This window comes from Hevea brasiliensis, chromosome 10 (genome assembly GCF_030052815.1).
Source record: "Hevea brasiliensis isolate MT/VB/25A 57/8 chromosome 10, ASM3005281v1, whole genome shotgun sequence".
Taxonomy (NCBI): domain Eukaryota; kingdom Viridiplantae; phylum Streptophyta; class Magnoliopsida; order Malpighiales; family Euphorbiaceae; genus Hevea; species Hevea brasiliensis.
In genome coordinates, this window is record NC_079502.1 from 12,322,417 (window position 1) to 12,346,486 (window position 24,070).

General features: G+C 36.8%; 1 protein-coding gene, 2 long non-coding RNA genes and 1 pseudogene across 3 annotated transcripts; 2 read left to right on the plus strand and 2 right to left on the minus strand.

The window, feature by feature from the left end:
• The first annotated feature begins 4,446 nt into the window (after nt 1–4,446).
• On the plus strand, nt 4,447–5,787 carry LOC131169819 (uncharacterized). Its single transcript, XR_009140732.1, has 3 exons — nt 4,447–4,544; nt 4,982–5,040; nt 5,611–5,787. It is a non-coding gene; the product is annotated as an uncharacterized LOC131169819 (long non-coding RNA).
• A 5,623-nt stretch (nt 5,788–11,410) lies between these two features.
• Nucleotides 11,411–12,840, plus strand: LOC131169818 (uncharacterized). Its single transcript, XR_009140731.1, has 3 exons — nt 11,411–11,740; nt 11,843–11,999; nt 12,451–12,840. It is a non-coding gene; the product is annotated as an uncharacterized LOC131169818 (long non-coding RNA).
• A 6,866-nt stretch (nt 12,841–19,706) lies between these two features.
• LOC110661375 (B3 domain-containing protein At2g31420-like) lies at nt 19,707–20,624 on the minus strand. Its single transcript, XM_021819989.2, has one exon. It carries the CDS (start codon nt 20,622–20,624, stop codon nt 19,707–19,709), a length of 918 nt encoding a protein of 305 aa, XP_021675681.2.
• Nucleotides 20,625–22,124: 1,500 nt separating this feature from the next.
• LOC131169327 (uncharacterized) lies at nt 22,125–23,861 on the minus strand (annotated as a pseudogene).
• Nucleotides 23,862–24,070: the final 209 nt, after the last annotated feature.

The following is a 24,070-nucleotide window of genomic DNA, read 5'->3' on the forward strand; positions in this document are numbered from 1 at the left end:
ATTATTATAAAACCATAAAAATAATTATTATAAATAATTAATATAATATTAATAAAATTATAATTAATATATTAATTAATTGAAATTCTATTAGTACAGTTACCAAATTAAAAATAATTAAATCAATAATTGAAAAGTAAAAATTTTTATTATTACTAATCGAAAACTAAATTGAATTAAATTTACTCTTACTGAAATAATTAAATTTCATCGATTCTATTCAATTATTTGGTTTTACCCCTAAACGTGTGACTTTTAATTGAACATCTAAAAATCATAAAAAAATATAATATTATTTAAAAAAAATTGTATTCATTTAAAATTACAAAATAAAATTAATAAAAGTAATGTTAATTCATTAAATTTAGTTTTTCTAGGTTTTTTTTTTTTTTCTTCTGGGTTCTTTTACTAGGAGAGAAGATTTTCTCCCTTAATAATGGATATGAAAAAGAGGAAGACGAGAATTATGATGAGAGTGATGTAGCAGATGAGGAAGCTTCACCCTTTTCGCTAACATGGGTTTGGCACTGAAACCCTCGACTTTGCAACAAGTTTTACATCTCAATCTCAAATAGCTACAATCTTTTTTTGCTTGGCTACCACAATATCGACAATTCATTCCTCCTCCTATTCCATCTTGTCTCATCACCATAAAGCTTGATCTTGAAGACTCATCAAAGAAACTTCTTCGACTAGGACCCGCTCCAAATGAGAAGCAACTAGTTCTTGTTTTGCTACTGTTGATAATATTGCGGCCATATCTCAAATCCCTTGACGGAAATCTCCCACTTAGATAAAACCACCTAGCCATTTCCTGCTCCTACAAGCTGAAACCAATCTTAATTCAAACAAAAAATCCATAGCAAAAACCTAATACTAAGAAGTGACTATTGAAATTTGGGAAATCAGTAGGCTTTGATTTCTGGGTTATGTTTGTAGTTGAAAATCTTTCTCTGCTTTAAAATCTTAAAAGCGCATGATACGCATGTGTCTAGCTTCTTTGCTAATGGCTGACATTAATTTACTATTATCTTTAATTTATTAATAGTTATTATTTTAGCTGTCAACGTTAATTTTTCTAATTTCTAAATTATTGTATTATAAACATTTTGATATCTTCAAATTTTGCATATATTTTTTTGGTATTAAAAGTTTCATATAATTGTTATTATAAGCATCCTAATAATTTTTGAAAAACAATAGAAATAAAGTATAGATAAAGTTATATGCCTTGATGAGTTTTTAATAATTTATTCTAAAAAATTTAAATTGTATTTAAATTTAAAAATAATTAAAAGAAAATATTTTATTGCATATATTTGATCACTTTATTTATTGTGAATAATATATATGATTTATTTGAAGTTCACCTTCCATTATATCTATGAGTTTCTTAATAGTGTAGTCATTTAGTGTCTATTTGGCATTGAGTTTGGAGGTTCAAATTGCTTTTTTAAATAAAAGTACAATTTTAAATTCTATTGAAAAAAATTATTTTGTTATTTTAATATTCTTATAACTAAAACTTATTAAATTTATTTTTAAATTATTTTTTAATACTTTCTAACTAATATATTTAAAAAAATAATTTTTTTAATAATAATTTTAATAACAATGCCAAACAAGCCGTTACAGTGCTTTCAAGAAGTGAAACAAGCAAAAAAAACAAGAAATAGGTGCATTTACTTCATTTGAGTGATAATTGAGTGTTTTTTTGGCACGGAAAAAGTATGTTAGTGTTGGCATTTAAGAGTGCTTTGAATAACTAAAAAAAGAAAAAAATAAATAAATAAGGGCATTTACTTTAACATATACATACCTTTAAAAAAAAGACAAAATTATGTGATTGAATGCAAAAGTCTTCTCTTTTTCAATTATCTTGTCAAGGAATTTTTTTAGAAACTGTGATTTTGACAACATTTCACAATAACTATATATCAAGTTTTTCCTATTTTTTGTTGGTTAAAGAGTGTTAAATGTTCAGAAATGGGATTTATTTTCCTTTTCTGATAATTGTAATTTTGAATTTTGATCCATTCAATGCTTCAAGCTTCAATGTCATCATACTTAGCAAGCTGCGGACAAGACATCATACTTCTTGTCCATACACATTGCAACTAAGTCTGACCGAAAGAAAGAATTGATAGATTATGGAAGTTGTATGTGCCTCTCTTTTTGGGGATGAACGTGCCACGGTTTTATTGGAGGGAGGCAGTCAAATTTGCTGTCTACCTTATCAATTGAGTTCCTTCCCGAGTTATTGGCTTCCAAACTCCCCAACAAAAGTTACAATCATTTCGCTTTATTTTGCATCTCACCAACCTTGAACCCAAAATTTTTAGTTGTACGGTTTATGTTCATATCCCCAAAGTTTTACAAAGTAAATTCGATCTTTGTGCCAAAAGATGTATTTTTGTTGGGTACTTCTATTTTCATAAGGGCTACCAATGTCATAACCCACAAAATAAGAGATTACATATTACCTTGGATGTCTCTTTCTACGAGACTGAACCATATTACGTAGGGGGAGTTTCAAGCTCATCTCTTAAAGGGGAGAACTCGAGTGAAGAGTCTGAGCTAAACGGAAGAAATAGTGGAGCTGATCAACTCACTGAATTCTTAGAGCAGGAGGCCATGGAAGAAAGGTTGACTACACACCAACTTACCATTGATCAACACCACCAACCTACTATTGATCAACACCAACCTACCATTGGTAAACCCACTGCTTATCAGCCTGATATGGAAGCTCTAGTTTCGTTGAGTTTATCTAAGAATGATGTAGTACCATAAAGTGAAGAAGATGCCTTAGAAGAGTCCGTATTAACGCCATCAACCAAGGAGCCTTCCCAGTATGTTCAAAGTGATGTTGAACCCTAGGTAATTCCTTTTCGATTCGCAACAAGATTGAATAGGGGTGTTCCAAAGAAACAATATGAACCTGACCTCAAAGCCAATGTTAAATATCCCATTAATAATTATATTTCTACTCAAAGGCTATTGGATTCATATGCTCTAATTATTGATCAATTGTCCAAAGTATTTATTCCTAGTAATATGTAGAAAGCATTAATAGATCCAAGGTGGACAAAGGCAATGAATGAAGAGATGGAGGCTTTGAAAAAAAAAAAAAAAAAAAAAACTCAACTTGGGAACTGATTCTATTGCTTGAAGGGAAGAAGACAGTTGTAAATGGGTATATACTATGAAGCTTAAAGCTAAAGGAACTATTGAAAGGTACAAAGCAAGGCTTGTAGCAAAAGGTTACACACAAAAGTGTGAAGTTTATTATCAAGAGACTTTCGCACCAGTAGCTAAGCTCAATGCTATTTGCATTCTTATATCTATTGCAACAAATCGAGATTGGCCTTTGTGACAGTTTGATGTAAAAAATGCATTTCTAAATGGTGACTTAGAGTAAGAGGTATATATGAGCCTCCACAAGGTGTTACGTATGGATCCATAAATGAAGGAAATGTGTGCAAATTGAAGAAATCTCTATATGGGTTGAAATATTCACCCAGAGCTTGTTTTGGGAGGTTTACATTAGCAATGAAATCAGTTGGTGATAGGCAAAGTAACTTTGACCACACTGTAACACCCCAAATTTTATTATTTATGAGTATTTTTGATATTTTAATTTTATTTAAATTTTAGGAATTTTTTTGAGATTTTTCGGATTTTAAAAATCGGGTTCGATTTTCCGAAAATATAAACTTTGATGATTTTTAAAAATTAATTTAAAGACCACGTGGTAAAACTAAAAATATATTTGGAGTCTACCTATTTTTCTGAGTTTTACGGAATTTTTTCGGAATTTTTGGACCTCGTTTTCGGTCCCGAGGCAGAGTAAAAATTCAAAATTTTGTATTTCGAATCGAACCGGCCGAATCGAACCAGAACGGATCGGACCGGTCGAATCGAACCGGCTCCCTTTCCTTTTTCTTCTCCCGCGCGCGTCGTCCCTCTCTTTTCTCTTTCTTTTCTCTCTCCTCCTCCCTGCTGCGTCGCTCCAGTTCTCCGCCAAATCGGCCGATCCGCCACCGATTGGAGCGGGTCTTGTGTCTAAAATAATCTACTCAGCTATAGCTTTCCATAGACACCAAGAAAGCCGAAATCCATCTAGCGGTTTGTCCGATTTTTGATCTGGAAGATTTAATCAAATTTCGACTTTTGGGCTAGATAACTCGAAAACCATGAATCCCACGAGAAGCGAGGCCACCGACGCTCCATTCGTCGAGAGCTTCGCAACGACATAAATTTTGAATTTTTCCGACACCGTTTTTCGGTGGGTCCCACGGAACTTCGCAGTGTAATTTCGAGCATTAAATGAGCTTAGAAAATTCTGAAAAATTTATGTGCTAACCCCCGTGTTATGGGCTTCGTGTAGGTATCCTCGATTCGCGGAAATTCGACAATTGACGTGTTTGCAAATTTGGGCGAACGGACCGTGACCGGAAAAGTCTCCGAATTGGGCCGAGGTTTTGGCTAGCCCCCCATTGTCAGACGTCCCGAGCGCGTCCCCGAAGTCGGAATCGGCAAAGGTAAACCCGAACCTAGTTTTTACGTAATTTTCTAGTGCTTAAATAGGATTAAAAATCCATAAAATATTCGTGGTAGCTTAGAAAATTACGATTCTTTTTGCAATAGCTTAGTAATATTGCTAAGGACCGCGGGGCAAAGTTTTATAATTTTTAGAGCTTGTTTGGGCAGTTTTTGCAAAAATGATCAATAATAAGGACTAAATTGAAATTTTGCGTATTGTGATGGATGATTGATTTGATGGCTGTGTGATATGATTGAACTGTTGATGTATGGATTGTGAGTATAGAAGTGCGTTTTTAGCCCTTTTGCAGGTTGGGTAGGTCCTAGGTATAGGGGAGACTCTGCCGGATTTTCGGCACGACTTAGGACGTAATTGGTCTTTTTCTTTATTTGTATTGAGTCAGATTGTATTAAATAAATGTAATATGATTGTCAGGTGAGCCGGGACAGCCTTCTTCCTCCGCCCAGCCGCCACAGTAATTTGTCGTCAAGTCTGTGAGTAAAATATTAATTTTAATTGTAATTTCGATATTATTATATGTTCAGCATGCCCATGCATCACTTATATGCATATATTTATGTAGTTAAACTCTAGGCACGAATTATGTTGCATTCATAACTGTTAATGTGCCATGAATGTTGTTGTGGTAATTTGGAGCAGTGTGCGTGCGTTGGCGTGCGTGTGATGTGGTGTGGACTATGGATAGGACGGGGCAGTCACGGCTTGAGTAATTCGCTGGGACCCGATCCTTCGAGGGGTAGTCACGGCTTGAGTAATTCGCTGGGACCCTCGATTTGGTTATTAAGTGGAAGTCCGAGCTTGAGTAATTACCGCACGGGTTGGATTTAAGAGAGTCGATAGGGATCGGCCCCATATGTTATGATTGATACTACAGGTGTGTGAGTGCTCCAAATTACCTTTTGATGTTATGAGGTGAATATGTTGTGTATGTTGCATTTCACTCTACAGGTTGCATTAGTTTTAGATAGTTATAGAGATTATAGTTAAGATTGATATTTTACTCTCTGAGTCGAACGCTCACTCCTGTTCAAAAATTTTTACAGGCCACAGGAGGATATTTTGTTCTGGGTTAACCTGCCTTTTTACCTCGCAGGTTGTTTATCAATATTGTGTAATTTTAATTACTCCTAGAATTTCCGCATGTGTTAGCAGTAATTATTTGAAATTGGTCTGTAATATTATATTCATGTTGGACCTGTAAACTTAATATTTTAAGTCTGTTTGATGGATTGGATGAGGGAGCTGAGCTCCCATTTATTATTATATTGATGAGTATGTGGAGGGTGAGCTGAGCTCCCCAATGGATTGTTTATTGTGTTTACAGGTCGGGTGAGTCGAAAACTCCCCGTTGGAAAGTCCATTTTATGGCCGGACTCAGACCGTTTGATTTCTTGATATTCGGCCCAAATGGGCCTTAGAGTTGGGTTAATGAATAGTTAAGGCTTACTACGGGCCTCGGGGGCTTTAGGCTGGCCCAGGTCCTAGTGCCGGTCCGGCCCATAGGTTGGGTCGTGACAAATGTGGTATCAGAGCTTAGGCTCCAGATTCCTAGGGAAAAGTTGTCTAAAGTGTTGGGAAAAGTCTAATAGGAGTCACATGCGGAAAAATAGGGTCCATATTCGTCTTGCATTGTCGTCTTTGCTTCTAGTTTCTGCTTCATATATTGTGTGTAAATATGAGTCTATAGAGTGCAATGTGCAATTTTGAATTTTGTGGGCTAATCTTTGCTGAATTTCAGAAAATGCGTAGAAGCGGGAGAGCCGCCTTGCACTGTAACCGGATGTGCTGACGAGGTGTCGGCACAGATGAGGCGCCTTTGCCAGGAGGCGGGGTAGGAGGCCTAGAGCTGCTCAAGTAAGAAGCGACTACCACGCTCAGAATAGTCTTTCATGGCACAGGGTCCCATGGACCCCATGGCAGCTACTCTAGCTGGTCTGCAGAGAACCATCGACATGATGGCGCAGTATATGGTCCACCCTCCACAGCAGCAGCAGTCCACCACACCAAGAGGGGAACCTTACAAATAGATCATAAATTTTAAGAAGTTGGTGCCTGGTACCTATGATGTGTCAGACGATGCATATCGGTTTTTGGATTCCTGACGGCGAGGAGCAGTCTGATTGGTGATAGAAGATTGATAGAATGTATGCAGCACGTCATGGGGCCCATGCCTAGGCAATGGATGAATGACTACGTGTTACCCCGGATGGAGGGTTTGACATGGGCTCAGTTTGTGGAACTTTTTATCAATCGGTTTGTGCCAGAAAGCTTCAGAGATCAGAAGCAGTGGGCCTTTGAGGCCTTAAGACAGAATGGCAGGTCTGTAGATGAATATGCTACAGAATTTTTGGAATTGAGTAGATATGCCCCTACAGCAGTATCTACAGAGACTATGAAGGTGAAAAGATTCCTAAAGGGGCTTGACAGGAGGTATGCGAACCTAGCCATGATGTCGGATCAGTCTTTTGATGTGGTGGTTGATCGAGCCAGACAGATTGAGATTAGCTATCTTTGTGGATGACAATGGAAGAGCAAAGAAAACAGAGCGGAGGGTTCTCGTGTGTCCCTTCCATGGGTACTCGGACGGTGGTGGCGGTAATGACAGAGGAAAGGGTAGGAGCAAGAGAAGTGGTTTTGCATAACCGACCACGAGGATTCGCACTGTGCGGATCCAAAGCAGCGGTAACGATTGGGTACTGATAGTTCCAGGTTTGGTTCAGATCCTCCTTGGCACCTTGTGCACGCAGTGTGGAAGAGGACATTCAGACCTTGTTTGATGGGATCGAGTATGCTTGAGTGTGGCCAACCGGGTCACTTTGTTAGAGAATGCCCCATGTTCGGCGAGCCACGGATGGGGTTACATTGCGAATGTTCCTCGATTGTATCCGGTGCTTCCAACATGGCGATCGATTCGATGGCAACAGGCCGAGGACAAGGGGGACGTGGATTTGGAGGCGGTCGAGGTAGAAGTCGATGTCGTGGTTACGCCACTCGGGGTAGGGGTCAAGCTCGGGTTTTCACCGACCCACCAGGATGCTCAAGCTTCAAATGCGGTTGTGGCGGTATTCTTCCGTCATTCTTATGAGGCTCGTGTTTTGATAGATCCGGTGCTACGCACTCATTTGTCTCCCTGTGTTTGCCATGAGGTTGGGTAGAAACCCTACAACCTTAGAATGCCCTTTGTCGGTAGCTAGCCCACTTAGTGACAACATAGATGTAGACATGGTATTTCCGGCAGCCCGGGTAGTGGATGGAAAGATCCTCCACAGACTTGGTTCCTCTACCAAGAATGGATTTCGATGTAATCCTGGGATGGATGGTTGGCAACTCATTATGCCACCTTAGATGCAGGAACAAAGGTATACTTCCACATACCGTGTGGAAGAGTTTAGCTTTGATGGTGACAGGAGCGTGGCTCCATATAATTTGGTGTCAGCAATTAGTGCCAGAAAAATGTTGAGGCGTGGATGCCAAGGGTATTTGGCATTGGTGAGAGATACATCTGTAGAAGGTGTCAGCATGGAAAATGTTCCTGTTGTCAGAGAATTCATGGATGTCTTCCCTGAAGAGCTTCGTGGTTGCCACCAGAAAGGGGAATAGAGTTCTGCATTGATGTTATTCCGGGTACAAACCCCATATCCATGCCACCTTACAGGATGGCACCGGCAGAATTGAAAGAGTTGAAGGAGCAACTACAGGAGCTCTTGGACAAGGGTTTCATACGTCCGAGCACTTCACCCTGGGGTGCTCCTGTTCTATTTGTGAGAAAGAAGGATGGGTCATTGAGGGTGTGTATCGACTACGCATACCGAACAAGGTGATCGTGAAGAACAAGTATCCACTTCCTGATCAATGATTTGTTTGATCACTCAAGGAGCTAGATTCTTTCCAAGATAGACCTGCGGTCAGGCTACCATCAATTGAGAATCAGGAATGAGGACGTGTCCAAAACGGCTTTCAGGACAAGATATGGTCATTATGAGTTCTTGGTGATGTCTTTTGGACTCACTAATGCACCAGCAGCCTTCATGGACTTGATGAACAGGGTGTTCAAGCCATTTTTGGACCGTTTTGTCATCGTATTCATAGATGACATCCTGGTATACTCTCGGACCGAGGAAGAACACGTGTGGCACTTGAGGATGGTGTTGCAGACTTTGAGGGAGCACCAGCTATACGCCAAATTTTCGAAATGTGAATTTTGGCTAGAAAGCATCTCATTCTTGGGACACGTGGTTTCAAGTGACGGTATTCAAGTGGATCCCAAGAAAATTGAAGCTGTAACTGATTGGCTTAGGCCTACAACAGTCACTGAGGTGCGAAGTTTTCTGGGTTTAGCCACTACTCTGCGTTTTGTGTAAGATTTCTCGGGATAGCGGCTCCCCTAACTAAGTTGACCAGGAAGAATGTTCCATTCATTTGGACAGATGACTGTGAGGTGAGTTTCCAGAAGCTCAAGGAGTGTCTAACCACTGCCCCTGTGTTGACACTACCTGTGAGTGGTGAAGGATACGCCGTGTCTTTGTGACGCCTCGAGTTGGCCTAGGGTGTGTTTGGATGCAGCATGGAAAGGTAGTGGCTTATGCTTCAAGGCAGCTGAAGAGGCATGAGCAGAACTACCCCACCCATGATTTGGAAATGGCGGCTGTAGTCTTTGCACTTAAAATCTGGAGACACTACCTGTACGGTGAAGTGTGCGAGATATACACCGACCACAAGAGTTTAAAGTACATCTTCCAACAGAGGGATTTAAACTTGAGACAGAGGAGATGGATGGAGCTTACGAAAGACTATGATTGCACCATCCGGTACCACCACAGGAAGGCCAATGTTGTGGCGGATGCCTTGAGCGTAAAATCTTCCGCGGTTTGGCGCACATTTCAGCAGAGAAAAGACCATTGATTCAGAAGTACATGAGTTGATGGATCAAGGTCTAATCCTAGATCTTTCAGATGAGGGGGTATTGTTGGCTCACTTTTAGTGAGGCCAGACTTGAGGGACAGAGTTAGAGTTTCCCAGCACAGAGACCAACAATTGATGAAGATCATAGAAAGAGTACAACAAGGTGAAGGTGGTGAGTTTGGATTTGCCAATGATGGCGCCCTAGGCAAGGTTCTAGGATATGTGTGCCCGATGTGGACAACCTCAGAGATGAAATCATGCAAGAGGCACACTATACAGCAGACAAGATATCCACCTGTGTTCCACCAAGATGTACCATGATGTGAAAGATAGCTCTTGGTGGAATGGCATGAAGAGAGACATAGCAGACTTTGTGTCCAAGTGCTTGACTTGTCGAAGGTGAAGTTTGAACACAGAGACCGTCGGGAAGCTGCAAGAGCTCCCTATCCCGAATGGAAGTGGGAAATGATCACTATGGATTTTGTGACTGGGTTGCCGTGTACCACGCGAGGATATGACTCGATATGGGTAATTGTAGACCGCTTGACCAAATCAGCTCACTTCTTACCTGTAAAGACTACATACTCTGTGGCACAGTATGCCCGGCTCTACATTCAAGAAATAGTCGATTGCATGGAGTTCGGCTTCCATAATATCCGACAGAGGGCCCTGATTCACTTCTCGTTTTGGAGAAAGTTGCAGGAGGCACTTGGCACACGATTGAACTTCAGATGACCTTCCACCCTCGCATGCACGGACAAATCGAAAGGACGATCCAAACATGGAAGACATGCTTCGCATGAGTGTCTTGGATTTTGGAGGTCGATGGGATGAGCGACTAGTTCTCGTGGAGTTTGCCTACAACAACGATTATCACTCCAAAGATAGGGTTGGCACCCTATGAGGCATTATATGGAAGAAAGTGTAGGTCTCCTCTGTGTTGGACAGAAATGGGGAAGCGAAGTGCATGATGTAGACCTAGTGCACCACTTGAGGTAGTTCCTTTAATCGAGGAACGATCGAGGACTTTGTGAGGCGTAAGAGTTATGCACTGAGACGGAGGGATGTGGAGTTTGCGATGGCGACTATGTATTCTGAAGGTTTCTCCAATGAAGGAGTCATGAGATTTGGAAAGAAGGGCAAGTTGGCACCTCGGTATATCGGACCTTTTGAGGTTACCGATAGAAGTGGAGCGATTGCCTCAGGTTGGATCTACCACCCAACCTTTCTCACGTTCATCCCGTGTTTCACATCTCCATGCTCAGGAAATACATTCCTGATCCTTCTCATGTACTGCAGCCGGATGTGATAGAGCTAAAAGAGAACTTGACATTTGAGGAGCAGCTTGTAGCCATAGTGGACTACCAAGTGAGACAGCTGAGATCCAAACAGATCCCTATGGTTAAGGTTTTGTGGAGGAGTCAGTCAGTGGAAGAGTGCACCTGGGAGTCAGAGCGGGACATGCGTAGCAAGTACCCTTACTTGTTCAATGCATAATCATGTGTTTTATTCTGCCTTGTGTAAAAATTCGAGGACGAATTTTCTGTAAGGGGGGAAGAATGTAACACCCCAAATTTTATTATTTATGAGTATTTTTGATATTTTAATTTTATTTAAATTTTAGGAATTTTTTTGAGATTTTTCGGATTTTAAAAATCGGGTTCGATTTTCCGAAAATATAAACTTTGATGATTTTTAAAAATTAATTTAAAGACCACGTGGCAAAACTAAAAATATATTTGGAGTCTACCTATTTTTCTGAGTTTTACGGAATTTTTTCGGAATTTTTGGACCTCGTTTTCGGTCCCGAGGCAGAGTAAAAATTCAAAATTTTGTATTTCGAATCGAACCGGCCGAATCGAACCAGACCGGATCGGACCGGTCGAATCGAACCGGCTCCCTTTCCTTTTTCTTCTCCCGCGCGCGTCGTCCCTCTCTTTTCTCTTTCTTTTCTCTCTCCTCCCCTCCCCTGCACGCGCGCGTCGCTCCAGTTTCTCCGGCCAAATCCGGCCGATCCGGCCACCGATTGGACTGGGTCTTGTGTCTAAAATCATCTACTCGGCGAGAGCTTTCCATAGACACCAAGAACGCCGAAATCCATCGAGCGGTTTGTCCGATTTTTGCTCGGGAAGATTTTAGCCCATTTCGACTTTTGGGCTAGATTTCTCGAAAACCGTGAATCCCACGAGGAAACCGAGGCCACCAGCACGCTCCATTCGTCGAGAGCTTCGCAACGACATAAATTTCGAATTTTTCCGACACCGTTTTTCGGTGGGTCCCACGGAACTTCGCAGTATAATTTCGAGCATTAAATGAGCTTAGAAAATTCTGAAAAATTTATGTACTAACCCCCGTGTTATGGGCTTCGTGTAGGTATCCTCGATTCGCGGAAATTCGACAGTTGACCGGGTCTGCAAATTTCGGGCCAGACAGACCCGTTACCGGAAAAGTCTCGAATTGGGCCGAGGTTTTGGCTAGCCCCCCATTGTCAGACGTCCCGAGCGCGTCCCCGAAGTCGGAATCGGCAAAGGTAAACCCGAACCTAGTTTTTACGTAATTTTCTAGTGCTTAAATAGGATTAAAAATCCATAAAATATTCGTGGTAGCTTAGAAAATTACGATTCTTTTTGCAATAGCTTAGTAATATTGCTAAGGACCATGAGGCAAAGTTTTATAATTTTTAGAGCTTGTTTGGGCGTTTTGCAAAAATGATCAATAATAAGGACTAAATTGAAAGTTTGCGTATTGTGAGGGATGATTGATTTGATGGGACCAGGAGGGGCTGTGTGATATGATTGAACTGTTGATGTATGGATTGTGAGTATAGAAGTGCGTTTTTAGCCCTTTTGCAAGTTGGGTAGGTCCTAGGTATAGGGGAGACTCTGCCGGAAGGATTTTCGGCACGACTTAGGACGTAATTGGTCTTTTTCTTTATTTGTATTGAGTCAGATTGTATTAAATAAATGTAATATGATTGTCAGGTGAGCCGAGACAGCCTTCTTCCTCCGCCCAGCCGCCATAGTAATTTGTCGTCAAGTTTGTGAGTAAAATATTAATTTTAATTGTAATTTCGATATTATTATATGTTCAGCATGCCCATGCATCACTTATATGCATATATTTATGTAGTTAAACTCTAGGCACGAATTATGTTGCATTCATAACTGTTAATGTGCCATGAATGTTGTTGTGGTAATTTGGAGCAGTGTGCGTGCGTTGGCGTGCGTGTGATGTGGTGTGGACTATGGATAGGACGGGGCAGTCACGGCTTGAGTAATTCGCTGGGACCCGATCCTTCGAGGGGTAGTCACGGCTTGAGTAATTCGCTGGGACCCTCGATTTGGTTATTAAGTGGAAGTCCGAGCTTGAGTAATTCGGGCACGGGTTGGATTTAAGAGAGTCAGATAGGGATCACTCCCATATGTTATGATTGATACTAGAGGGTGTGTGAGTGCTCCATATTACCTTTTTGATGTTATGATGTGATAATGTTGTGTATGTTGCATTTCACTCTACAGGTTGCATTAGTTTGAGATAGTTTTAGAGATTATAGTTAAGATTGATATTTTACTCTCGAGTCGAACGCTCACTCTGTTCAAAAATTTTTACAGCCACAGGAGGATATTTTGTTCAGGTTAACTTGCTTTTGACCTCGCAGGTTGTTTATCAATATTGTGTAATTTTAATTACTCCTAGAATTTCCGCATGTGTTAGCAGTAATTATTTGAAATTGGTCTGTAATATTATATTCATGTTGGACCTGTAAACTTAATATTTTAAGTCTGTTTGATGGATTGGATGAGGGAGCTGAGCTCCCACTTATTATTATGTTGATGAGTATGTGGAGGGTGAGCTGAGCTCCCCAATGGATTGTTTATTGTGTTTACAGGTCGGGTGAGTCGAAAACTCCCCGTTGGAAAGTCCATTTTATGGCCGGACTCTGTCCGTTTGTTTTCTTGATATTGGGCCCAAATGAGCCTTAGAGTTGGGTTAATGAATAGTTAAGGCTTACTACGGGCCTCGGGGGCTTTAGGCTGGCCCAGGTCCTAGTGCCGGTCCGGCCCATAGGTTGGGTCGTGACACACACTTTATTCATTAAACACAAAGGAGGAAAGGTAACAGTATTGATTATGTATGTAGATGATATGGTCTTGACTAGTAATGATACTGAAGAAATGGAGAAGCTACAAAGGTATTTGGCCACCAAGTTCGAAATGAAATGAAAGACCTAGGACAACTACGACATTCCCTAGGTATTGAAGTGTCATAATCAAAATAAGGAATCTCTCTTTCCTAATGAAAATATGTGTTGGATTTACTAACCGAAATTGGGATGCTAACCTGTAAACCAATTGAAACACCGATGGAGGTAAATCATCAACTTGGAACTTCTTCTGACCAAAGTCAAGCAAACATAGGTCGTTATCAATGACTAATGGGGAAGTTGATCTACCTGACTCATATTAGGTTAGATATTGCCTATGCTGTGATTGTGGGAAGCCAGTTCATGCATGCTCCAAGTGAAGAACACATGAATGTAGTTTATATAATCTTAAGATATTTGAAAGGTGCTCAAGGAAAGGGGTTATTGTATTCAAAAAATGAGACTTCCACCATTGAAGTTTACATCAACACTGATTGGGTAGGAGATCAGACAACCAGGAAATCTATCTTAGGTTATCTCACATTTGTAGAAGGCAATCTTTTTACTTAGAGGGGCAAAAAATAGAACATTATTGCTTGATTAAGTGCAGATGCAGAGTTACAAGGTATGACACATGGTTTATGTGAGCTCTTATGGATTAAGGGAGTTTTGCGAAGCCTTGGAATTGAGTATTCAAGACCTATAGGTTTATTTTGTGATAACAAAGTTGGAATTCAAATTGCACAAAATCCAATACAACATGATCGCACTAAACATGTTGAAGTTGATCGTCATTTTATTAGAGAAAAACTGGACCAAAAGATCATTCAATTTCCATTCGTTAAGTCTGAGAGCTAGCTTACAGATATCTTCACAAAGGCAGTCACAAGAAGGATATTTCATGAAATAATTAACAAGTTGGGCATGATAGATATCTATGTACCAACTTGAGGGGGAGTACTGACATAAGGGATTCCGTCAAATCCCAAAGATTGTGGTAACCCCTTATCATAGGAATCAATAATTAGTGAGAAAATTTTTATTACCTCATACATGTATAGTGCCTAAAATAGTGTGTTAGCTAATACTTGTATATATTTACCTCCTTAAGAGAAGAACAAAGATAAGTTGAATATTTCTTACCAAAGATTCTTTCAATTCATCAAAATTCATAAAAAACCTTACTTAGAAAACCTTTTACTCTGCCAAATGCAAGTTTAAGGTTTTTAAACCTTGAAAATCTTCTATTAATTTTAAAAACTTCATCCCAAATGAAAGCTTAATGTACATATAGGTTTTAAAAAGAAAAATTTTTTAACCCACAGATTTGGTGTGTTAGAAAATGGAAGTTTCTAAAAATTTTTAAAACCTCCAAAAATTTTGCATTAAAAATTTTTTACTCTCCTAAACAAGTTCAAGTTTTTAAAACCTTGAAAAACCTCCCATTACTTTAAAAAATCTTCTCCCAAACAAAGGACAAAGTGTAGGGAGTGGGGAGATCGGCTATCTCTCATTATGTAGTCTATCAATTGTTACTCAATCCATTGGGTGTCCATTATATATATATATATATAGATTATGTTAGGACGTGATAGTATTGGGTCCCAATAGCCATGTATCTGTATAAGGGGTGTTTTTTAATTGTTGGATACAGTTAATAGCTAATGGGCATTCAAACAATAATACTAAACTATTTGGTGAACTCTTTACAGCTGATAGCTGATAGAATATCTGACAACTACCTTATGTATTGGCTTTATGATTAAATCTCTTCATGAACTATAGTAAAATCCTTTTATTGTTTAATAAAATACCCACACACATTTTAATGATTATAATTTACCGTGTCTTGAGACTCATTTATAGTAAGTTGTAAATTCTCTCTCACACGCAACATATCTAACAATATGATTTGACGACTTGAATTTAAAATTAACCTTTTTTTTTTTCCCAAAGCTAGTATTCATAAATCATATTTATGCCTTTACTTTGACAACCGTGAAAATTCTTGAGAAATGTTTTTTTTTTTTTTTTAATTTTAGCTCAAATATCAATTATTTATTTATTTTTATTTCTTTTGACCTTATTGAATTACATTTTTTATTTATTTGTGATATAATTTAATAAATTAATTATTATATATTAATTTTAATAGTAAAATAAATAATATAATATAATAAATTAATAATTATATATTTGTTTTAATAGTAATATAAATTATATGATATACCATTATTTGTAATTTTATCTATCAAAAGCAACAATTAGATATAACATAAATCAACTCCGATAAGTTATTCGCTATCAACTAACAGTAACAACCATCAACTATCAATCATCGGTTATATCAAATAGTTAAACCAAATAAACCCTAATATGATTTTATTAAAGCATCGTTGTGCTGTGTAAGTGTGTCCACTTTCTATGACACTGATTGAGTATTATAGTTACAGGTAAAAGACCATATTATTAGAATGGTATATAATTTATAATTTAATTGATCTTAATAAAATCTATATATAATTATATAATTAATTTTAATTAATGACAATGTAATGATGATAAAAATATTTATGTTTAAATATAATTATAAATGATATATATAAAAATAATTAAATATTGAAAAATAAATATTTACTAAATATCTATTTCCATATCTATCTATCTTGATATCTATATTAAAGTTAAAGCCAAGAGAAGTTAACCCATTCTTTATTTAGTATACTTTTTTTTCTAGAAATTTTTGAGTTTTTTTTTTCTCTATTTTCCACATTTTAATTGGATCAATTATTATATTTTTTAAATTAAAAAATTTAAAATTAATATTTTTATATAATTATTAATCATGTAGAAATATAATTATATTAATTATATTCATTGTATATTATTATTTTTTTGTTTTGTATAGTTTTTAATATAATTATTACACGTATGTGCATTATAATTAAAACTTACACGTATCATAACTTTATTCCATATATATATATATATATATATATATATATATTTGGAGTAAAAAAATGACACCACGTGAATTCATCTGGATAGATATTTTTGAGTCCAAGTGAATGTACAAATTTAGGCAGACTAAAGGGAAAAAAAGTGAAAAACTCAGAATATGGTATAAGAAATATATGCCTATACAAATACTATAATATTTACAAAGGAAAAGAATATTTAAATAAAAAGACAATACATTTATGCAAAAGATAGATAAGAATCAGTTATATCATAAAAAAACATTTAATTTATTATTAATGAAAACATTTATATTTTTATGCCTAATTTCACCATTTATTAAAAAAAAAAAAAAATATATATATATATATATATAATTACTTTATTATTAAAATTTCCATTAAATAATTTATCAATATGATTTTAATAATTATCCATACGTATTGCAGGAATTGGATTAGTATTAACATAAGGCTGAATGGTGGAAGGATGAAAATTATTTTTATGGACTTCAATCATACTCTATAGAAAAATTGTTGGATTTAGATGGTTTATCATAGCAGAAGAATGACTAAAAGATTAAATGAAAACTCAATTTGCCTTAAGTATCATTAAAAGGGTATGCTCAAAAGTTTGGTGTTGATTTTACTGAGACATTTGCACCTGTGGCAAGATTTGATACCATCAAGTTGCTTATAGCTTTGGCTGGCCAATCTACCAATTAGATGTAAAATCAGCTTTCCTAAATGGATACTTGTAGGAGGAGATTTTCATTGATTAGACAGAGGAATTTGTGGAGAAACGATGTGAAGATAAGCTGTATTTGCTGAAGAAAGCCTTGTATGGCTTAAAACCTCCTAGAGCCAATTGGTGAGCATTTACTGAAGTTAGGATTTGTTAAGAGTTGCACTGAAGGAACTTTGTATGTAAAGCAAGTGAAAACTGAAATGACAGTTGTTGCACTGTATGTTGATCATCTATTGGTCACTGGTACCAATCAATTGTTGATTCATCAGTTCAAGGAGGAGCTAAAAAGAAGTTTTGAGATGACTGATTTTGGGGAAAATGTTTTATTTTCTTGGTATGGAAATCCTGCAACTTCATCAAGGAATTTTCACATGCCAAAGGAAATATGCAATTGAAATTTTAAAGAAGTTTGGGATGGAAAACTGTAAGACAGTAAGTACTCCAGCTGTGCAAGGTGAAAAGCTTAGCAAAAATGAAGAAGCAAGGAAGATTAATGCAAGTCTTTACAGGAGTCTTATTGGATGCCTAGCATATCTGTCAGCTACCAGACCAGATATTATGTATGCAACAAGCATACTTTCCAGGTTCATGCAGAGCCCGTTTGAAGTGCATTATAGAGCTGCAAAGAGGGTGATGCGCTATGCAAAAGGAACAGCAGACTTGGGTGTATTATAAGCAAGACATGCAGAAGTAAAACTAATGGGCTTCACTGATAGTGATTGGGCAGGTACATGTGATGACATGCGAAGCACCTCTGGTTACTGTTTTTCTATTGGCTCAGGCATGATTTTTTGGAGTTCCAAGAAGCAAGAGACTATGGCACAATCCACAGCTGAGGCGGAGTATATTGCTGCTGCACATGCTGTAAACCAAGCCATTTGGCTCAGGAAGTTGTTGGTTGATTTGAAGCATGAACAGGAATTGCTATTGAAAATAATCTTCTGTTGCTATTGTAAAAAATCCAGTCTTTCATGGAAAGACTGAACATATTAAAATCAAATATCACTTCCTTAGAGAAGTTAAGAAGGAAGTTCAAATGAAATTGAAGGATTGCAGCCCAGAGGATCAAGTAGGAGATGTTTTTACCAAGGACTGTCAAGAATGAAGTTTGAAAAGCTAAGAGAAATCCTGGGAGTATGCAGCAGCACTGGTGTCAAGGAGGAGTGATAACAGATGCGCGGTGACACAAGTGTTGTCAACGTAGCTTTGTTTTGTTAATATATTTTTTGTTGTAATTAAAGGCATATGTAAGTTCTTTTTGACTGAGATGTTAGCTAAATTGCAATCTTTTGTATCAGCCATATGCATAAATGAAATGAATTAGATTATGTTCCTTCCTTTCATTCTCCTTTTTTCTCTATTGTTCTTTAAACTACTAACAGAAACTGTGCTTTTGACAAAATTTCACAATAATTATTTGTCAAGTTTCCCTATTTTCAAGCTTCAATGTCATTGTTACTAGTCGCCCCTGCTTCTTGTGTATAGAGATATAGTTAGTGTTGTGAAATGCATACTGGTTGTGCAGAAGAAATTAGGTAGGTAGTTGCCTAATTAGAATGCTCATGTTTCTCAATTTATCATTTGCTGAATGCTAATATCAAACTGATATGCATATTGATATTTTACTTGACTGGTGGTGGAAGGTATTGATATTTTCCTTTTCACTACAGAACTAAAAACTTCAACCCTGTCAAGATTTTTTGGCTAAACTCCAATGGGTACCAAGAGTACAGCCGCAACCAAGGTGCCATGGCACCAAGTATAAGCTGCAACTTTTGTTCTTTCAGAAGGAGTTGCAATTTAACCATGACCTTTCAATGCTAACAACTTTCTACCACTTGCCAACTGAATTGAGTTCATTAAACTATCTAATCATCTATTCGGTGTAAAGAAATTGAAGGTTATAAACATGGTACAAAATTCTAGAGCCATCAACCTTTGATTATTGATTCTCCAAAATTATTACAACCAGAATTTTCAAGTCAAATAATCTACTGGAAGATTTAGCAGTATGAATGAAAATGCAACTCAAATGATTACTCTGAACTTACCAGTAATCCCATACAAGCTGATGGACTTCAATCATGGTCTATAGAATAATTGTTGGATTTGGATGGTTTATCATAACAGAAGAATAATTAAAAGATTAAGCTAAAACTCAATTTGTCCTAAGTATCAATAAGAAAACTCAATTCAAAAAACAAACATATGTTCAAAACAAACATCCTTAATTGTTGGATTTTTAACTGCAGAAATCTAATATAACTAGACAAAAACGCTAATTATGCGTTACATTGTTTATTTCTAAAATGAAATGACTGCCTAAGATTACAACAATCAAACTCTAATTAACCTCCGTAAACTAGCAAAACAACTAAAATTGGAAAATTATAAATGTAGTTCCAGGTCCAACATTGTACTATGAATTGTACTTGCACCATCCCCATTCTTACCTTTACTGCCACTACCGCTAGGAGTCGCACTTGCATCCCCAACCTTAAACAGTGCAAACCAGAGTTCTCCATTGTGCCTGAACGACCAAAGCTGCACTATGTCATTTTGTTTGAATTTCCTTGATGATCTCTGACGATTCCTTTCCAAGACTTTCTTCCAACTAGACGTCAACACATAGGTACTACTACTATTCAAATTCCACTGCCTTAGCCACATCTTAGACTCAGAACCACAAGGTTCCATGAGTGTAACTGGTATTTTCTCCTTGGGCTTCTTTAACTTTCTCTTCTCATCCTCTGTAAGAAAACTGGAATCTCTTATCTGCCTAAAAGGGATTGAGAAACGATCGTGGTGAGCATTTAAATCAGTGGCAAACATTTGTTTTATTATTACCAACTTCACATCAATGCCTCCTTTTGCTTGAATTTTATGCCACCATTCCTCAGGCATGTCAGTTGGTGTCTCCAAACCAAAATTTGCAAAATTGATTCTGTCAGGCCTTGGTCTCTTCAGCAATTTCCTTTTCTTCTGTTGATCTTCATTACTATTAACAGTTTGAAAGCATCGCTTGCCACCAACCCTTTTCTTGTTCTTGTTCTCGTCCACGCTCCCAGAAGACTTCACATGATGAAATAAAGATGATTGAGAATGAGATTTCTTGTCTACACGTTGTCCATGGCCCCTGCTTTTCTTGGGCACATATGCGGCAAGTCCGTCATCATGCTTGCTCATGGCTTCAGCTCTTACTTGTTGCACAAAAGCAGTCAGAATACTTTCTTCCAGTAACTTGATCGCAGCAAACATTCTGTCTAAACACCCACCATCATCATCGGTATCAAGAACTCTGTCCATCTTTATTTCTCTCTTCTCCAGCAAAAAAATATTTCTACATATTTCAACAAGCACAAACCTATATATAGTTTATGACTTCAATTAATCCTTGTTGTGGGAGTAGTTTAGGATGAATCAGTTTATGACTTCAATTAATCCTTGTTGTAGGAGTAGTTTAGGATGAATCCTTGTTGTAGTGGGTTTGAGCTAACTTTATTCTCTCTCTCGTTATTGATATGAAAAAGTGTAATTAATGTTATGGTATCCTACTTAATGAATGATTCAAATGGTAATTTTATTCTCTTAAAATCCCTTCAAGATTTGCATCTGTTGATATCTTTGATTAGTTTTCTTTGCATTAATTAATTACTTGTGATATCTTTCATCTGTTGAAATCTTTCATTAGTTCATTTACAATAATCTTGCTCTGCTTCAGAATCTTGAAAGCACATGATAAGCATCTGTCTAGCTCCTTGGCCAATGGCTGACATTAATTTGTTATTATCTCTAATTTATTAATAGTTATCATTTTAGCTGACAGCATTAATTTTTAATGTGTCTAAGTTATCATTTGTTACTTTAGTTTTTAATATTTAAAATTATGGGATTTTTTATATAATTAATTAATGATAATTTAAAATTGACATGATCGTGATTTTATTCTCATAATTTAATTTTCCAATTTCTAAATTATTGTATTATAAAAATTTTGGTATCATCAAATTTTGCGTTTTTTTTTTGGTATTAAAAAATTTATATAATTTTTATCCTAAGAATCCTAATTATTTTTGAAAAACAATATAAATAAAATATAGATAAAGTTATAGGCCTTAATGAGTTTTTGATTATTCATTCTAAAGAATTTAAATTGTATTTAAATTTAAAAAATAATTAAAAGATATTGCATATATTTGTTCACTTTATTTATTATGAATAATATATATGATTCATTTGAAGATCACCTTCCATTTATATCTAAGAGTTTTTAAGCCATTTACAGCGTTTCAAGAAGTGAAATAGGAAAAAAAAATAATAAGTGCATATCCATAACCTTTAAGAAAAAAGGCAAAATTATGTGATTGAATGCAGAAGACTTCTCTTTTTCAGTTGTCTTGTCAATGAATTTTTTAGAAACTGTGGTTTGACAATATTTCACAATAACGATATGTCAAGTTATTCCTATTTTCTGTTGGTTAAAGAAAGTTAAATGTTCAGAAATCGGATTGATTTTCCTTTTTTGATAATTCTAGTTTTGAATTTTAATCCATTCAATGCTTCAAATACTTGATCAACAATGTCATTGTTACTACTTGCCCCTGCTTCTTGTGTATAGAGATATAGTTAGTGTTGTGAAATGCATACTAGGTGTGCAGAAAGAATTAGCTAGGTAGTTGCTTAATTAGAATGCTCATGTTTCAGAAGATGTGAAATATTTAAGAACTGTATTGCTATGGCAAAATAGTTTAAAGTTCAATTTATTCACTTGCAGAATACTAATATAAAACTGACATGCATATTGTTATTTTACTTGACTAGTGGAGGAAGGTATGGAACGGGAATTAAGTGGAGGTCATTTTTCCTTTTCACTACAGCACCAAAAACTTCAACCACGTCTAGGTTTTCTGGCTACTGTCCGTTTTGGGATAGATAATAGAATGATAAAGCTATATATATGAAGTTGAAGCTAGCAACATTCTATACTCAAAGGTCCACCACAAAGACAAACAAGAGTGTTGAATTTTATCTATCCTTTGTTAGCAACCAAGCTGGTGTATTATTCTACACAGGCAAAAAGAAGTTATAAAGGAAATTTGCGTCAAGGATTACATAGAAAGGAATCATGGAGCAAACATTGTGTAGCTATACCATGGGCTGCCATATTCCTCATCATGTTGACATAAACAAACTGAGTAATCCCAAAATTTGAAATGAGCTGCATTAGATCAGAAATATTTCCTGCAATGGATAGAGTGCAATCTGCTCAATGGTGCAAAGGCGTGGATGGTTACCAAAGAATCACTTTCTACCAGGATGCAAGAAAAAACTCTCAATGTAGACATTCAGATTGCTTCTCAGCATGCAAGGGCCTCTAGAGTTAAATGGTCAACTATCCCTGCAAACTGGTGACAAGTTTCTCTGTAACCACCTGTAAGCAAACAGGTTGCACAATTTCTACAAAGGGGAAACCAGAATCAAAGTAGTAACTTTGCCAAGAGCCCAGGAAGGGGAAAACAGCAATCAGTAGCCTAAGCAGCGATAGTATGTCCCTGACTCTTCATGTCCGGCTCAATTTGCCTTTGTTTTGTTGCTTTGGGAGCTCATCTGCCTTCTTTCTTGTTGTCTCTCTTGGAACCTTATCAGCATCATCTAGCCCATCCCACCCACCAAACTTCTTAGTCCTCCTGGTTTCTTGTTCCTCCCCACATCATATCAATCACAAGAAAGAGTTTTGTCAGTCCTAATGGAACAGCTAATGCAATGAAGAAAGATTTAAGATCTGTTCCTAGTAACAATGAAATACCAATGGCAGGAACCATCCAACCAAAAGGTCTAATTACCGGCAGCAAATGTAATTATATCATGACACTTTCCAAACATTATCTTGAACCATATCAATGTTTACAAATTAGCAAAGACAGCAAGTAAAACCAATCAATTACATGGATACCCAATTGTTTAGGAAATTGCTCCTCTTTAATACACCCATAATCTAAAAAATTGTTATGTCAATAGCATTAATCATGGCGTTTCTATGGATTTCAAGCTAAAGTTCAAATCATAGATAAGGTACTATTAGCAGTTATCTTAAACCCATATTTCCAGATTATGCTAATCAAGAGTTTAAAAATAAAAAATCCAATTATCATCATCAATATCATAATCATCATCACCAATATTATAAAGTCACTCCACCTAGTAATTAACCTTGAAAATCGTCAAGAAGAAAAAACTGTCACCTTGAAAATCCATAACTCATTCTCCTCATCATCATTGATCCAACTATCGTCGTTTTCATTAGACTACTAGATTCTCTGATTTGCACCATCACTGAACCCGAACTCGTCGAAACCGTCATAGTCGCTGGCTTATAGCTCATCTTCGACATTAATTCTAACGCCAACGGTTGGTGAAGTAGATCAGAAGTTCTTCGGACAAATAGAGGCGACGAGACTGGTAGTGTTGGAGAATGTGCGAGGGTTTAGAATCGGCAGTGACGGTGGTCAAGAGAAGAAGAGCTCAAGAAGGGGACTAAGTTCCCATTTGCGGGACTATTATCGAGCGGACCATTTTCTCATTTGAAAGCTTCCAGATTATAGCCACTGCGCTAAACGACATGGCGTTTATCTCAAAAGAAGAAATCAATATTTTTTTTTTCTTTTGAATGTTAGTTTTTAAATAAAATTACTATTTAATCCTTATTTTTAACAAAATTAATCATTTATCATTATATTTTAAAAAATATATTA

Excerpts from the sequence above, each read along its gene's own strand:
- LOC110661375 (XM_021819989.2), bottom strand. The coding sequence starts at position 20,624 with ATGGACAGAGTTCTTGATACCGATGATGATGGTGGGTGTTTAGACAGA.